At 36.5% G+C, this 18179-nt stretch overlaps 1 protein-coding gene across 2 annotated transcripts in view; it reads right to left on the bottom strand.

Annotated features, from left to right (window-relative positions):
- Nucleotides 1-792: 792 nt before the first annotated feature.
- msna (moesin a) overlaps nucleotides 793-18179 on the bottom strand; it is a 44007-nt gene continuing 26620 nt past the window's right edge. The window contains exons 4-14 of one of the 2 annotated variants that reach the window (XM_056457612.1): nucleotides 17576-17698; nucleotides 17276-17427; nucleotides 14892-14975; nucleotides 14566-14712; nucleotides 12011-12107; nucleotides 11465-11628; nucleotides 10487-10617; nucleotides 7511-7671; nucleotides 7218-7310; nucleotides 4286-4516; nucleotides 793-2555 (exon numbers count right to left, since the gene is read on the bottom strand). In XM_056457612.1, coding sequence (XP_056313587.1) covers nucleotides 2391-2555; nucleotides 4286-4516; nucleotides 7218-7310; nucleotides 7511-7671; nucleotides 10487-10617; nucleotides 11465-11628; nucleotides 12011-12107; nucleotides 14566-14712; nucleotides 14892-14975; nucleotides 17276-17427; nucleotides 17576-17698 — 1548 coding nt within the window. In that variant the 3' untranslated portion in view covers nucleotides 793-2390. The remainder of the gene's footprint in view (nucleotides 2556-4285; nucleotides 4517-7217; nucleotides 7311-7510; nucleotides 7672-10486; nucleotides 10618-11464; nucleotides 11629-12010; nucleotides 12108-14565; nucleotides 14713-14891; nucleotides 14976-17275; nucleotides 17428-17575; nucleotides 17699-18179) is intronic. The other variant, XM_056457613.1, reaches the window with a different exon arrangement.

Raw genomic sequence — 18179 nt, 5'->3', positions numbered from 1 at the left:
TAAATGTGGCGATATTTGTAATAGGCTGCCTGGCTAAAAGTTAAAAGTCTGCGTGCATATACCCCTTTCCAGCCATGGGGCCGACCAGTCCTAGACCCTGTGTATTTTTTTAAAATGTATTTATTTTTGGCTGTCTTTTTCTCAGAATCCATATTTTCTACATTTTTATCTTAATGCAATATCTACATATTAAATTATTTGTTTTCTCAATGAGAAATTCTAATAAATTCCCTGCGAAATAAACCATTTTGTTTTTAAAACTAAATCTACATCTGATTTGACTGCTGGATGGGGCCACTCAACTGCTGCTAATGCAGAGGCTTTACTAATGGCATGTACGGTTGATCCATGATTGGGGAGGGGACACACTCACACGCTTGTAATAATTGCATTGACATTTTATTTCTTGGGCTTACATCATAAAGCATTTGATAGAAAACTATGTTATATATAATTTTCAGAAATGTCTAAAGTGGCTGCTTACCTCGCTTATTGGTTAAGTCCATCCCAGCATATTAGCACTCGTAAACAAGCCACCAAAACATTAATACCAGGAGGTACACAGTGTGAAATTATCAATACATCTACTTTATATGGTTATACTTTTTCTAAATATTGATGCAGATGTATTATTAGTAATACAGCGATCCGTGTTGTACAGCCAGTTTTTCACTCATTACGTGCAAGGACATGTTAGTTTGGTTATTTAGCTCATAAGAGACAAACCACAAATCAATTTGCATCTCTGAGGGCAGAATAATGCTGCAAGAACAACACTAGCCAACGCACTGATGTTTTTGATTATTTTATTGACAGTTGGAATGGGGGGGAAAAAAATAAAGCAGCAATCTTTTCTGATTGGTTGACAAAAAAACCCACCTGCAGCCTTAGGACAAGAAACTGCCCAGTTAACAAGAACGCTCTATGTGATAAAAACAAGCTTCATATTTTAAGATCAGGTTCTGAATGAAGAATTCTTCCAAAGCAGCGTGGAAACATGTCATATTGCTTCTGTGCAGCATATTGCCACAGGAATAAAAAATAAAATGGATATAGATCATAAAAACAACAACTAAGGCACTGCCTACGAGTGCAGGGCTATTCAAAAGTGTGTACACTCTGGGTAAATACTGCTCAGAAATAAAAGGAGAAATGTAACCCCAGATGATGTTGTTTAACTCTCGTTCTATTTAAGGATTCTTTAAAATAATACTGAGAAAAATGTTCAAATGTCTCAAAAAAAACAACAACAAAACAGTCTCTTCTTTAAAAATAAAAACAGCTTAAAATAATAATAGGATTAAAAACTACACTAAAAATACAGTTTGATATTTTCTCTTCTTTTTTCCTTCAGTGAAAAGGCACAAACAGGGAGCGGCCACCAACCTGCAGATTTGAGAAACTATAACTAAGGGAATTATCAACAGATCTCTCTCTTTCTCTCGGTCTCACACACACGCATTCACACACACACACACACACACACAGAGTTCTGGGGAGTGGTTGAAGAGGAGCAGGTAACCATGATCCTAGGCATGTGTTTTAATCTATACTGTAATTGTTTTATTAGAAAGGCACATCGATACAATGTTAAACAATAGCTAGGCTATTAGACCATCACAACGGCACTGTGAAGTTTCATAATTCAACTATACCCTTTTGAAATACAGTCTTGGCACACTGACGTGTCTCTGGAGCGCTTTTATGGAGTCAATCTAGGGCCATATATACTTGCAAAATAAAAGAAAGTTATGCAAACAAAAAATTTAGTATTGAGGAAAAAATAAATAAATAAAATGTAAATCTCCTAAAAAAAATAATAAATTTGTGAAAAACATGAGTTTAATAGTTTTTTTATTGCAAATATATATATATATATATATATTTGTTAGCAAAATAATAATTTTTTGCTTTGTGATTTTTGGAGATTTGAATTTATTTATTTTTTTGCTCAATACTTTATTTTTTGTTTGTAAAACTTACTTTTATTTTGCAAGTATAAATGGCCCTAGATTGACTCCATAGGCTTTCTATCTTAATACTGGAATGTTTTATTCTTATACTTCAAATCCTACAGAATTCCCAGTTGTACTGAAGTTAAAACCCTTTAATTCGGTTAAATCAGTAAACCGTTAATGTTTTCCTTTTTTTTAAAAAAAGCAACACCTAGATCAAAACACAAATCCAACAAAAGAAAAAAAAACTCCCTTATCATAATGAAGTAACCCAAACAACACTCATGAATTAAAGGGATTTTTGAATTGTGCAGCATTATTTCTATTTTTGGCTTTATTTTCGGTTTAAGTGGTGCATTGTGGGTACTGTAGTTCCTCTGCAGGCATGATGCAAAAAGCGGGCTGTAGCTCCCCCTGCTGGCTGACGCTGGTACATTACATGCACTCAAACTCGTCGATTCGCTGTTTGGTGTTTCCGGAGCGGATCTGGCGAAGCGTCTTGTATTTGTCGCGTCCTGCTCGTACATTCTCTGCATGAATCATGTCATTCTGGGTCTTCTTGGTCTCATCACGAGCATTGGCAAGCTCAGAAGTAAGAGCCTGTAGGGGAAAAAAAGACATTTACTTATTTTGCAGTGGTGGAAAGAGTACTGAAAAATTATACTCAAGTACTTTTAATTGCCCAAAAATGTAGTGCAAGTACAGTAAAAGTATCTGTTGTAAATATTACTCTAAGCATGGGCAAAAAGTAGCCCTTTTAAAAGTACCCAAGAGTAGGGAGTAGTAAGTATTAAACTATGAAAGGTTGATGTTTACACGCATTTTGTGCATGTGTGTGAAAACGTAACATTCTGTAGTGCATTTAGTTATTGTTTAAGGCAGTGGTTCTCAAACTGTGGGCTTCCTTCTAGTGGTATGCAGAGGAATCGCTGAATAATTAAAGTAATAAAATGAACACACTTTTAGCCCTTTGATGCATACGATAACACCAATGTGATCAGTAAATTGATTTTAATAGGCTAAACCTGTTATTTTACTTTCAATTTTCTAATGTTTGTAATGTATTCTATTATTTGAAGCTAATTTCCTCTCGATATTTGTAACGGTTGCTGGGGGTATCCTGTATTTTTATATCCCAGTGTTGACAGGTATGGTTTAATCCTTTGCTTTTCTGACACACAAAGCCTACCCCAACGCTCAGTAAGCAGATCTAATTTCTAATTTAAGTATGTAAATTCAATTCATATATTTAAAATACAATATATATGTTGCATGTACAGTTGAAGTCAGAATTATTAGCCCCCTGTTTATTTTTTCCCCAATTTCTGATTAACAGAGAAGATTTACTTTCAACACATTTCTAAACATAACAGTTTTAATAACTCATTTCTAAAAACTGATTTCTTTTATCTTTGCCATGATGACGTTAAATAATATGTTATTAGATATTTTTCAAGACACTTCTATACAGCTTAAAGTGACATTTAAAGCCTTGACTAGGTTAATTAGGTTACCTAGGCAGGTTAGGGTAATTAGGCAAGTTATTTTATAATGATGGTTTGTTCTGTAGACTATCAAAAAAATATAGCTTAAAGGGGCTAATAATTTTGACTTTAAAATGGGTTTTAAAAATTTTAAAACTGCTTTTATTCTAGCCAAAATAAAACAAATAAGACCTTCTCCAGAAGAAAAAATATTATCAGACATACTGTGAACATTTCCGTGCTCTGTTAAACATCATTTCGGAAATATTTTAAAAGAAAAAAAATTCAAAGGGGGGCTAATAATTCTGACTTCAACTGTATATATGACTTGTTTGTATATTTAAAATTTTATTAAAAAGAGTTTATACTTGAATATGATGACATATAGCCTATATAGATAGCCTTGACTATAAAGTGATGCGTGTGAAGATTTTGGACATCTTCTTGGACACTTTCAAACATGTCTTGAAATTTTTCTTTAGGATGCAAAATTATTATTATTTGATTGGACTGTAATCGCAGCACTTTTTTTCTACTTCAGCCAATCCCCATAGACAAGACAAAAGTAGTGACTGCAAGTTGGAGGAAAATAGTGGAGTAAAAATACAGATACAGCACTAAAAATGTTAAAAAAATGTTACACATTTTTAAAACTACTTTAAATTACAATTCATAGGAAAAACTACTCAATTGCAGTAATTTGAGGATTTGTAATTTGTTGCTTTTTTGCTTTTACTGCATGCCAACCATTTCTGCCCATTGTATTAAAAAAGAGCAGCTTGACCATTCTGAAAAAGAACGCTCAATCCAACATAAACGTGTTACATGCTGTGAAGTAACTCTCACCAGCAGATGCTTCTGCACTCGTTCGTTCTTCTCAGCCTCCGTCATGCGCTCCTCCTCGCTCCTGTCCTTATAGGCGGCTGCGGAGGTCAGTTCTGCAGAGGCTTCTGCACTGCTCTCGTCGCCCTCATCGTTGTCATTTTCTCCATGCACTGGCTCTGTGACATGGGATGACATGACTTTGTTCTTCAGCTCCTCTTTAGTCTTCTCCAGGTCCTCCTGCACCATAGTGGCCTGGAAGAGACACAAAACATTATATCAACTCAGAAATGTATACGTTGTGAAGTTTATTTATAAACTAATTTCGAGAAGATCACGTGGTTATGATTGCTTACGGCTGGTCCCGCATTATTCAATTTATGATTCACCAATCAGACGATTCCTAAGCCACTTAAATTACCCTAAGTTCCTTATAGCAGTCATCTTCATTTTGAAGAATCCCCCCCTTCCACCCCTACTCCTCCTCCTTTCCTAGATGAGTGGCACCATGGTCCAGTGGTTAGCACTGTTGCCTCACAGCAAGACTGTCACTGGTTCTAGACCTTACAAAGCCAGCCAACATTTCTGTGCGGAGTTTACACATTCTCCCTGTGCTCACGTGGGTTTAACCCGGGTTACCCGGTTTCCTCCCACGGTCCAAAAACATGCAACCTAAGTTAATTGATTAATCCAACTCAGCACCATAGACATGCACCTAGTAAATAGTTATCTCTTAAGAGCAATCACTATCTGTTCATTAGCTACTAAAGCAGGGGAGTTCTCGAGATCTACCTGAGCTCAAACTCCCCTCTCGCCCTGCAAACGGGAGGGAGGCCTGGGCTCAAGGATCTTATGAGCTCAGGGCTCTCTCTCGGGACAGCCAGCCAAACAAGCTTTATAATCAATAATCAGCTAAGTGTGAACTATTGAAAATGCTAATTAAAGAAAAAACTGAAGTTATTGCATTTGGGAACAGAGATGAAGTTCTCAAGGTGCATGTGTACCTTTGCTCTAAGGGTCAAACAACAAAAAATAAGGTCAAGAATCTTGATGTTATTCTGGAGTCAGGTGTGGGTTTCAGTAGTCATGTAAAAGCAAGTAAATCAGCATACTATCATCTCAAAAACATTGCAAGAAATAGACACTTTGTTTCCAGTGAGGACTTAGAGAAACTTGTTCATGCTTTTATCAGCAGCAGAGTGGATTAATGTAATGGACTCTTCACCAGCCTTCCCAAAAAGACAGTCAGACAGTTGCAGCTCATCCAGAATGCTGCTGCCAGGATTCTGACCAGAACCAGAAAATCAGAGCACATCACACCTGTCCTCAGGTCTTTGCACTGGCTCCAAGTTACATTCAGAATAGATTTTAAAAGTATTATTACTTGTCTATAAATTACTAAATGGCCTAGGACCTCAATACATTACATATATGCTCACTGAATACAAACCTAACAGATCACTCAGATCTTTAGGATCAAGTAAATTAGAAATTCCATAAGTTCAGTCAAAGCAGGGTGAATCCGCCTTCAGCTACTGCGCTCCTCATTGCTGTAATCAGCTTCCATGAATGATCAGATATGCTCCAGCATTAGGTACATTCATGTCAAGACCTTAACCTTTCTAGTATTTCATTATTAGGAATCACTAATATAATTATTAAACAACTGTGCTACCTAATATTTTTGTGAAAACAATGTTAAAGTATATCTCAAGACTTATTGATGAATAAACATCTACAGCATTTATTTGAAATGTAAATCTTTTGTAAGATTAAAAATGTCTGATCAATGTAATCTGTATTTTTAAGAATGTTCCAAACTGTTCTTTTGGCCACGCCTAATATTTTTGCTATCACTCTGATGGGTTGGATTTGTTTTTTCAGCCTAATGATGGCTTGCTTGACAGCTCTTTGGATCTCATCTTGAGAGTTGACAGCAACAGATTGCAAATGCATATAGCACACTTGAAATGAGCTCTGGACCTTTTATCTGCTCATTATAATTGGGAAAATGAGGCAATAACACACACCTGGCCATGGAACAGCTGAGAAGCCAATTGTCCAATTATTTTTGGACCCTTGACAAGTGGGAAGCACATATGCAAACTGTTATAATTCCTACACAGTTCAACTAATTTGATGTAAATACCCTCAAATTAAAGCCGACAGTCTACAGTTAAAGCGCATCTTGATCATTTCAAATCCATCGTGTTGGTGTATAGAGCCAAAAATAAATATATGTTCATTTTCATTTCTGTTTAGTCCCTTTATTAATCTGGGGTTGCCACAGTGGAATGAACCGCCAACTTATCCAGCATACGTTTCATGCAGCGGATGCCCTTCCAGCTGCAACCCATCACTGGGAAACACCATACACTTCCATTCACACAGACACTATGGCCAATTTAGCTTACCCAATTCACCTATGCCGCATGTCTTTGGACTTGTGGGTGAAACCGAAGCACCTGGAGAAAACCCACACCAACACAAGGAGAACATGCAAAATCCACACAGAAATGCCCCAGCCAAGGCTCGAACCAGCGACCTTCTTGCTGTGAGGTGAGAGCGCTACCCACTGCGCTAAACCCACTATGTAAATATTTGTTCTTTAAAAACAAAACGTAAAATTATAACAATTAATATATAATAATAAAATCCAGTTATGTTTTATTTATTTACTTTAATGTTATTTTATTTATTATTTAGATCTACATCCATTTGAATAGTAGGTGGTGGTAGAAGCCTCAATAAATCTCATCCCATCCATTTTTGTCCCAACACACTAGAGCTTGTTAGAGTCACATGACAAGCTTTTCTGCTCAGTTTTGCGGTTTCTATTTTTGCACATCACACTGGTGAGTCCCATTTATAATGGTGTGGATGGATGGGTCTGACATTAGCTAGCTTGTTCTACAGTAAGCTGCGGTGAGTCACCTGTTGACAAGTAACTGTTTACCTTTGTCTGCCACTCTAATGCTTCATCCTCTTTCTTCTTTTTGGCATCTTCAAGCAGGGAGATCTTAGAGGTCAACTCTGCCAGTTCAGTTGCCTGTAGACACATACACACACACTCAGAATTGCATGGGAACAGATGTAATTGTGGGTTTCCTGCTGTGGTGGAATGATGGCAACTTCATGATTGTCCATAACCTACTGCATGTGGTTGTATTAGTGTTGTTGTAAGGCTGTCATAGTGACTAGAAATGTGCTGCCATGGTAACTTGTAGATTGTTTGTCATGTGAACTGACCAGATGCTCCTGGTTCTTCATCTGGCTCTCTGACTGCTGCAGCAGAGCCGATTTGGCCTCTTCTGCCAGACGGCGCTCTCGCTCCAGACGCTCAGCCTCCTCCTGAGCACGTTTTCGCTCCTGCTCCAACTCCAGTGCCTTGCGGGTCTGCTCCTCCAGCTCTGCACACACAAAATAATAACGGATTAACATCAGCGATCATTAAAGGGGTCCTGTTAGATGCAACAAGTCTCAGATGTACTCTGAATATTTCTGTATAACTTCAGCTTAAAATGCCTTAAGATTATTTATTATATCATGCTGGAAATTAAGCTTTTAACCTGAAGGAAAAGGCTGTTTTGTATGCTAAGTGCAAATGAGCAGCAAGAGTAGCGTGTGTCATTACAGCTCGCGCCTCAGTTACTCCAGCAGCAAACATACATCTGCATGTGTTATAAAGCCTTGAGTTTAAACTTCTCATGGTTTTCGGAGTCATGAAGCACACGTAATTCAGACGGCATGTCACATGAGTATTAAAATAATGTCACATGAGCATTAAAATAATTCTCTTTTAGGTCAGCTGTCAGATATAGTTAAGGCATTTGAGGGAATTCAGAAGCCTACTGTGCTTGCTGTTAGTAAATGTGGAGAACTCAAACATTTGTAACCTGTTTCTACAGAGACACCTAGTGGTCATTTTCTATTACTAGTCATTTATTCATTCATTTTCCTTTGGCTTAGCCTCCCTTTTAAAGGTTGCCACAGCGGAATGAACCGCCAACTATTCCACCGTATGTTTTACACAGCGGATGCCCTTCCAACTGCAACCCAGTACTGGGAAACATCCATACACAATCAATCACACACACACACTCCAATTTGGAAACTATGGCCAATTTAGTTAATTCAATTCACCTATAGGGCATGCCTTTGGACTGTGGGGAAAACTGAAGCACCCAGAGATAACCCACGCAAATGGGGGGGCATGCAAACTCCACACAGAAACGCCAACTGTCCCAACCAGGACTCGAGCCAGCGACCTTCTTGCTGTGAGGTGACAGTGCTAACCACTGAGCCACTGTTTCTAGTAGAAAATGGTGGTGAACAGTTAAGCAAAACATCAAGTGATTACTCAGAATGGATGGTGTTCCTGACTGGAATGCTGTCACCTTGGGTTTAAATTCAGGGTTTAGGTATTACAGTTGCATATTAAACATTAAAAATTTGTGTGCTTTTTTTGTTCTTGTAATGTGACTAATGTGGACATCAGTCTGAACTGAAATTGTGAATGTGTGTGTGTGTTACTTTGGTTCTGAAAAATTAACATTATTAAAAGACAAAGCCACGTTGTCTGACTAATTTTTTTTTTTAAGATTTACTTTTGGCAGATTTGGCATGTATGAAACTTGTGTGATGTGAAATGCCCCAATGCTGAATCGCCTTGAGCCTCAATCAGATCACATGACTTTTCTTGTCGGTTACGAAAGTCACCATGTCAGATTAAAATCTTGACTTGCCGTGGGTAACAAATGTTCCAGACTACACTTTCCTTCACAATCGTGATGTCTACAATGAGCATCATTTCCCAAAGTGGTCCCAAACTTATGTAAATCTTAATAACCACTAATGCTTGCAGACAAACTAATAACTACATTATTTAAGGGCATTCGTTACGACATGGATAGGATCAAACATATGATTCCCTTTTAATATCAAGATATTTTCTTTGAAATGTATATTTCCTGCCAGGGTTGGTTATTAAACACTCCCTTGCCTAAACTTGCCGCGAATAAGATGGAAAAAATGAAAGCATATCAGCACCAAGCAAAAATCAGATGCTCAAGACAAAAATATTATATATAAAAAAATTAGGAAATATACAAGAGAGGTTTGTGATACAACAATTACAGTGAAGAATTAAATCCTTATTTTCCACGGAGCGAAACAAATTATCCACCCGCACAGTTGAGTAGTGGACAGGCACAAACAAAAATATAATTCATATCTTTCTGAAATGAATTAAGTTTGCTATAATTTTATTTATCTTAATTTTAATGTCTCTTTTGTTGGTCAGTCATCTATAAACAAGAATAATGAATAACATTTGACGTGAAGCGCTTCAAAACAAGTTTGCTATATGCGCCAAAACACGAATTGTCTTGAGATTGTGTTGGTTTGTTAAATAAAATAATAATCTAGCCTAAATTAAATGAAAGTGAAATATTCACAGTTTCAGAGAAGCATATATTAAACTGTTTTCACTATTAATGACAAATTTGAATAAGCAGGAAATGCTTTTACAATGTATTCACAGCACCAAACATGTTCCCAGATTACAGATAAGAACACACCCTGTTGGAAGGATAAGAGAACTCAGAAACTTGTTGTGAGAATGGAGATGTTGCATATTTGTGACAGTCTGTCAGATAAAATTACTTTAACTACTTTTTCTAAAATATTAAAGTATTTTAAGTTTGCATAACCAATGATTAATGTTATTCAGCCTATTTGTTGATTTCCTGACCAGCGCAATAACGGCAGCACCTGCTGATATAACCGAGAAATTATGTGCTCCTATTGCTCAGTCTCACCCACGTGACGAAACTCATTGTGAAGAATGAGAAAAAAATGACATGACAATAAACATGCTAGACTTCCTGCGATGTTGTCATGAGGCATCGTAGACATGGTATCGGTTGTCGTGAACTATGCCACATTACACAAGAAGAAACAATTTAATCTTGTGTCACGACTCCCCTTTGTCGTTTACGAATACCCAAGACACCCCATGTAAAGGAAATTGTGACAACATCGTTTGATCTGACTAGGGCTTCAGTCAGGATCTCGACACGTCAGTTTTGCATCAGCTATCCCTACTATTGAGTGAACTTTGAATTTAGAACATTAGCATGCGCATATACCCGCTAAATTTGTTTAAAAACAAAAGGTATACATTAAGATTCCATTAATAAACAAATGAATCATTTTAAATCTCACCTTGCTGAGCTTTTCTTGTCTGCTCCTCGATCACTCTGAGTCTCTCCATCAGCTCTTCTTTTTCTTTTTCAATCTTCTCTTTCTCCTTTTCAGCCTGCTCTCTCTTTTTACGTTCATCCTCCAACAATGCCCTGTAACATTAAAGTGCATGTTTGTGTCAGAGAGAGAGAAAGAGGGGGAGAAACACACAAACAGACAGATGTACCAGAAGATGAATGTGTCCTTCCTGGCATTGTTCAGAGATTGCTGCTTCACAATGAACTAATCTAAACATCCAGCAATACATTTATCAACTTAACACACATGAACAGGCAAACACAAGTATAAGCATTTGACATGATATGCCTGATAAGAGCCTTCAAAAAATTGGCCTTTTCAAACAATTCGTTGATGAAGAAATGTTTTAATTGAACAGATAATTATTTTCTGCTTTTATTTGCTGGACATAACGAAAAAATAAAGCCTTCACCAAATGATTTTGCACAGGTCTTAAATAGTATTAAACATTCATGAACATAAAATGAATGGAGTGTGTTAATTAAAGAAGCCAACAATGAATCTGTGCTCATTTGGTTTAAAGAGTCAGTCTTTTTCAATTAGGTGATAAATGGGCCAGAATGGTTCTAGTTTGATTTAGAATGACATTATCAGGTCGCCATCTATTGGTGTAACAAATGTAACACACAAGAAAAATCACATCTGAATGAATACTTCTGAAGAGCATAAATCAAAATATAGTCACTTGAATGAATCCAAATCACCCCCAATAAAATCCAGGGGCGTAGCGGACATTTTAAAAGTGGGGGGACAGCTGAATGAGATCCAAGTTTACGTTCATATTATTATTATTATAATTAATCACCTGTTCCTAAATGGTCTGTCTCTAAAAGTGAGGGGGACGTATGCCTCCATGTCCCCCGGTTGCTACGCCCCTGATAAAAATCACAATCTTGTGTTAATTTAGCACCATTTCTTCACCTTTCCATCTTCTTGTGGTTCTTTTCCTCCTTGGCCTGTGCCTTCATCTGCTGGACCTCGATGGTGTCTGGTTTACGGCGTCTCATATAAAGCTCATGGTTCCCCATGCACAGAGCCAGAATCCTCTTATTAATGCGTAAACGCTGGGCATAGAACACAAAGTCCTAATGGGAAAGAGGGAGAACGGTAAAAACCTACTTCCAGTGATGCCTTAAAATACTACCTACATATGAAAACCCAGAGTTTTGGAGCCAAGCCAAAACATATAGTTAAGAAAGTGAGGGATAAAATGGAAAGAAAAAAAGCAGACGTGTCCACATCCAGACTCATATTTGTCTTTGATAAAATGTCAGAAAGAGAAACGTGTTTCTTCAATGGAAAGTCTGGTGTATACTTCAATTTCAACATCCTCAGATGACATCATGAAACATTACACCACTCCGGTGCTTCACAATTACAGCCTTTCCCTTCTCTAAAGTCTGTTTACAGAGAAATTGGGCTCAAACTGTGATAAGTCAGACAGCTGGAAAATCTAGCTTGACATACCGGGGCTTTTTTATCAATGGGTTTGATGACAAATTTCTTATCGTTGAAAGAAATGTTCCTGATCTCACTCCAGGGGAAACCAATTTTAGGTGTCATCCTGAAAAAGAGAGGAGAGGTGAGTCAATATTTTTGGCGCAGTATTAAATGCCAACATTTTTGTTGTGGTTGCTTTTTTTTTTTTTTTTTTAAACAAAATGAGAGCAGCTGCTAAACCTGCAAAAATAGGTTTCTGCTTTATGTGGACTCATTCAATAATTGTGCATTTTAAATAATTGTTTTGTATTAAAAAGGTTCTGCTAAACATGATCACATTACTAATATTCAAGAAATATCTTATTCAGGTTTATACTATGATATATGATTGAGTATTAATCAAAATATTTAAATCAAACCATATTCAATAATTGTTATGAATAAGAAAAGCTATACTTCTCAATTAAATTATTTATGCAGCCATTCAAAATATTGGGTCTGTAATGTTATTTTTTTGTCACTCAAGCTTCATTCACACAACAAGCGACTCGACTTTAAATGGAGAGCGAGTAACTTCAGGCGACCTCAGTCTACGTGAGCGACAATGACCATTGGCAACCAGGTGGAAATGTTGTGCGACGCGACAAAGTTGAGACAACTTTATGCAAATGAAGAGCAACTTTCTTGAGCAACAGCCAATAGGAGCACTAGTAGAATGATCCTTTCTCAGCTCGCTCAGAGTCCAGTTGCATTCATGCTGTGTATAGCTACACAGACCTGCGTTTGCAGCAGGTCGCCACCCAAAGCGACAGGCAGCTACAACGTCACTGCTAGTCTGACTGACGCATTATGCTTATGAAGGCTGCATTTACTTGATTAAAACGCATTAATATTTTACTTTTACTGAACTTTTACACTGCAATAGAAGAGTTAATATTATGAAAATGCATAAAACTTTAGGTCAGTTATTGGTGAAGAATAGGGTGATTGTTTCTCTGCTGTGCTTCATAAGAAATATTTCTGTGACAAGAGTTCCAAGTGTATTGTACTGTCAACATTTGTATAGTAATGCTAGTCATCATTTTAACACCAGGCACGCATTAAAAGGAAATGCAAAGCAACGGACTGTAATGTATAGGGGAATGAAAACATGGAATGAATTGCCATCAGACATTACATGCCTTGTAACAAGTAAAATGAGGTTAAAAAAATCGTTTAAGAAATATTTAATGGAACAATATTAAGTGGATTGTTGATCTGGATGTTATGTATGAATTTTGTATTTTAATGTTTTTATTGGTCTTGTTGTTATGTATTAATGTAATTTTGTGTTATGTTCGATGGACCCCAGGAAGAATAGCCACTACCTTGGTAGTAGCTAATGGGGATCCTAATAAATCAATTAAAAAAATATTGCATTTAAAATAACTATATTACATCTTTACATATTAAAAACTATTTATACATGCAAACTAAAAACATGAATTCTCAGAAAACCTTGTTGAAAACAGTGGTTTGTAGAAATATTGATAGTTTTTTTATTATTGAATATAAAGTAATACCATCGACTGTAGGCCTGTGAACAGATCCAACACCAGCATCAAATTTGCAGATGACACCACAGTGATTGGTCTAATCAGCAACAATGATGAGACTGCCTACAAGGAGGAGATACAGCATCTGGCCACTTGGTGCACTGACAATAATCTGCTCCTTAACACCAACAAGACCAAGGAGCTCATTGTGGACTTTAGAAAGGGACGAACAGGCTCACATGATCTCATCCACATTAATGGGATGGCCGTTGAGCCTGTCTCATCCTTCAAGTTTCTGGAGACCCACATCTCAAAGGACCTTTCCCGGACCACCAACGCCTCCAGCCTGGTCAAAAAGGCTCACCAGTGCCTATTTTTCTAAAGGCAACTTAAGAAGAACCAGCTTTCATTAGCAGTCTTGGTGAACTTGCACAACAGAAAGCATCCTGACCAACTGCGTCACAGTCTGGTATTGAAGCTGCTCTGTTTCTGAGCGCAAGGCACTGCAGCGGGTGGTGAAAACTCCCCAACGCATCACAGGGACCACACTGCCAGCTATAGAGGACATTTAGAGGAAACACTGCGCAGAGCATGCAGTATTCTTAAGGACACCTCTCACCCTGCTCACAGACTGATTTCTCTACTGCCAGAGGAACAGCTTTTTCCCCAGAGTTGTCTGCCTTTTGAACTCTGCTCTCCACTGACTCTTGCCTAATTACCCTTACCTGCCTAGTTAACCTAATTAACCTAGTTAAACCTTTAAATGTGACTTTAAGCTGTATAGAAGTGTCTTGAAATAAATATCTAGTAAAATATTATTTACTTTTATTATGGCAAAGAGAAAATAAATCAGTTATTAGAAATGAATTATTAAAACTATTATGCTTAGAAATGTGTTGAAACAATCTTATTAACAGGGGGGCTAATAATTCTTAATTAATTAACTGTATATGTTAGTTTAATAAGATATGCTAGCAAATACATTTGTGATGTGCTTTGTTTTATGCCCATTCATATCAGGTTAATAAATATAAAATGCATCAGTACTTGTCATTCTGCTCGTAGATGTTGAGTCCCAGAGCGTCCACACCGAGCCACAGCTCTGATCCCTTCTTATTCTTAATACTGAAGTAATTCACACCATACATCTCCAGATCCTGAGCTATCTTCAGATACTCCATCATTGAGTCCTCTCTGAAACACACAGATATGCATTATCAGGTTGTCTGCTTTGTGTGTGTGTGTGTGTGAGTGCATGTGTGTGTGTCTGCGTGTGCGTGTGTGTGTGTGTGTGTGTGTGTGTGAGATTGACAGGGTCACTGCAGTCAGCGATAAAAAAGAAAAATAGCAAGAGCACATTCCATTGTCTGTACCTCAACATGCCCTTGTGCTCCTCGTGCCAGACCTGAATTCTTTCCTCCCATTGCTCCTTATTCAGCTTGTGCTGCTCTAGAACTCTGCAGAGAAGAGATTACACACATGCACACAGGTCCAAATTAAACATCATCTTAGACTGATACTTTCCTTAAAAATGACTGAATAATAGAAAATGATGTTAACTGATATAAAACTACACCTCTAAACTGATACAAGTCTTTTAGCATTGTTCAGGGACATCACTGAGAAAAGTTATTCATATAAAACTAAAAACCAAATGATAATAATTATTTAACAGCAATAATTGTCTGACATTTTCAATGATTTCAAATACAGCTCTTGTATCAATTGGTAACACTTTTCATTTCACATGAACAAATAAACTTCTACAATATCTGTTTAATGGGCTCTATGCACGGCTAGTGTTTTTTAGCCAATGATAAACTTCCGGTGAAAGCTTAATGTGACTATTTTTTAATTTCATAATGTTCCTTTTTTATATTATCGATGTTGTAATGTAATTACAATAGATTCAGTTAAATAAACTTTAGCATTCATTTAGTTGTTCAAGCGTAAAACGAGATAAAAGACCGTGTAACCGCTAGTGCCGTCAGGATCAGCAGGCGAGCGCAGAAACTCCATTGAAAATACTGGGGTAAAATAAACTGTCATATTTTAAAGACATGGCAGGGGAAATTTTAATTTAATGCAGTGCTTCTTGTCCGGTCTGAGGCCAACTTCATATTCTAGATCTATCAGGCAGTGGAGATTATTGATTTTTAAAGAAATCAGACCTTTAAAGTGGCGATTTCATTATGGAAAGACAGTTCACTGAAAGCGATGGGCTGGCTGGCTGAAATTAAAAGTCTGTGTGCATATACCCCATTGTAGTTTGTTTCAAATCCGCTTGCCAAGCCGCTACTCACTTGAATTGAGAAAATATTCGTTTATGACCACTTTGTAGTCATACCACACATTAAAGTGAATTTTATATAAAATCATGCTGTACACAACAGTCAGTCTCTGGACTTGCTGCATCACAGACATTAATATTTTAACAATTTATTAAAAAAAATACCACTTTCTGGCCATCTAATATTAGGCAAGGACATATACATATACTGCGATCATGATTTTCAAAAGTATTACATCGCTTTGTAAACATATAATTATTATTAACATTTGTTGCGTCGTCCCATACAGTTTGATATAGCGCTTGGTCCCTAAAGCCACATCACATGATCATTCTTAACATGCGGATAATTAGAAATAATAATAAACGCTATGAAAATAATTTCATAAATTAAGTGCATGTGAGGCAATGCTTTACTAAATGTTAACAAGAAATCACATTGCACATTTTGCATATTCAAACACATTAGCTAATAAACATTATAACACAATATTAGTTTGTTATAAGCAGAGGATTTTATTATTATTATTAATTTTTTTTTTTTTTTTAATAAGAGTACGCAAATTTGTAGGCCAGTACGAAATAATGCACGTAAGTGACAGGGCTGGATATTTAAGAAACAACAACAACACTTTTCTTGAATGTTAAAAACACTCATATTAATATTATTCATATTTTTAATAATATCTAGAGTTCTCAGCATAATAGAGTACATCTCATTTTGAAAATGAATATTTTTTTTCCATTTCTCAGTGAATATAGGCAATGTATTTTGGTGCATTTAAACAAAACAGATTTATTAAACAGATATATTTATTCAAATAATATTTTAGTCACCAAACACATTTAGAAATTGAAAGATTAATTAAATTCATGCTAAATATTATAAAAAAAATTATAACATACTACATTTCAACTAAATTTGTACATTTTGCTTCTGCTGATTTTCTCTTTTTTAAATTAGTATGTAATATTTTTCTCTAACATATAAATTTGGGTGTACTAGTTTTTGGACCGTCATTGCAAGTTATTTTGTTAGATAAGCTCCAGATTAGTCTTTAGTACCGAATAATCTTATGTACTGTATATGCACAAATATAATAATGTATAGCCTATTAAAAATATCAATTTAAAAGCGAGATTTGTGAGGGGTGTTCTCATATATGCTGAGCACTGAACGCATTTTACTCTAATGGTCTGTCTATTTTTAGCTTTTCATGATCTAATTTACACAATTAAAATGTTGTGTTTAATCCTACACAAAAATGTGTCGTGTTTTACTTCAGCAACCACAACACTGTCCATTACGATTTCTAACTATCACAATTTTCAATCGTTTCCTTTCACGTTTAATGATACTTTTGAAAAATAAAATCTAATTATAAGGAGAAACACTACATATAGGAAAACAATCATCCATGCTCCCCCAATATTTCCACTGCTACAACAATATCTGCGTATACACACCTCTGTGGGAGCAGTTTCTCATTGGACAAGTATCCAGGAGTGTGAGCATCTTTGTTATAGTCTGCATATTTGGCCTGTACAGCATAAGAGGCCAGCAACACTGCAGTCTCAGGAGGGCAGTAGATATCATCATTCAGGATGCCCTCTTTAACCTGAAACAAACCAATAATGCAAATACTGTACAATTCCTTCACTATCCACCAGATAAATCACTCTACAAGACCCTGCATTCATTTCCATCTGCTTTCATTTGACCTGCGCTCTTTGATAATATATCGGAGACAGCATATGCAAACACACCTGAAGGAAGAAGAGTCTTTGAGTCGCCTCCTGGATCAGTTCCTCTGAAACGTCCTCTGGGTAAAACTTTGCTCTGAATTTAAACAGCAAAGGACTCTCCTTGCGGACGTCTTGAGCTGTAACCTGAATGAGGAACCAACGAGAATCACTTTCAGTTTGACGTTCATTCATTCCTCCTGCCTGTCAGCATCCATCTTTTGTTTCTTTAGCACAAATTAAAAAGGCCTTTCATCACATTTGCCGGTCAGATTTTATTTATCTCACTTTCTTTGAGACCATTTCCAAAGCATTTCCAAACTACATTAAATATTTCGGTAACACTTTATAATAACTGCACACTATGAATCATTTACTAAGCATTAGCATCTAGTGAATTTATAATTTAGCATCAACGCTACATTAATAAGCGTTAGTAAGCAGTTTATAACTGCCGCTACAAATGCTGTAATCTTGACTTACAACCACATTCATAATGTGCTTAATAATTGTATTTTCATACTTTGTTATTGACTTATTTTTCATTAGTAAATTAAGTATTGCATCATTTACAAACCATTTGTATTTAAGAGCAGTTGGAGGTTTTTAAGATTATTCAGAATGAGAT

The sequence above is a fragment of the Danio aesculapii genome, chromosome 5, assembly GCF_903798145.1.
Source record: "Danio aesculapii chromosome 5, fDanAes4.1, whole genome shotgun sequence".
In the NCBI taxonomy this organism is placed as follows: domain Eukaryota; kingdom Metazoa; phylum Chordata; class Actinopteri; order Cypriniformes; family Danionidae; genus Danio; species Danio aesculapii.
The sequence above is the reverse complement of the archived record's forward strand: the minus strand, read 5'-3'. Positions and strand labels throughout refer to the sequence as shown.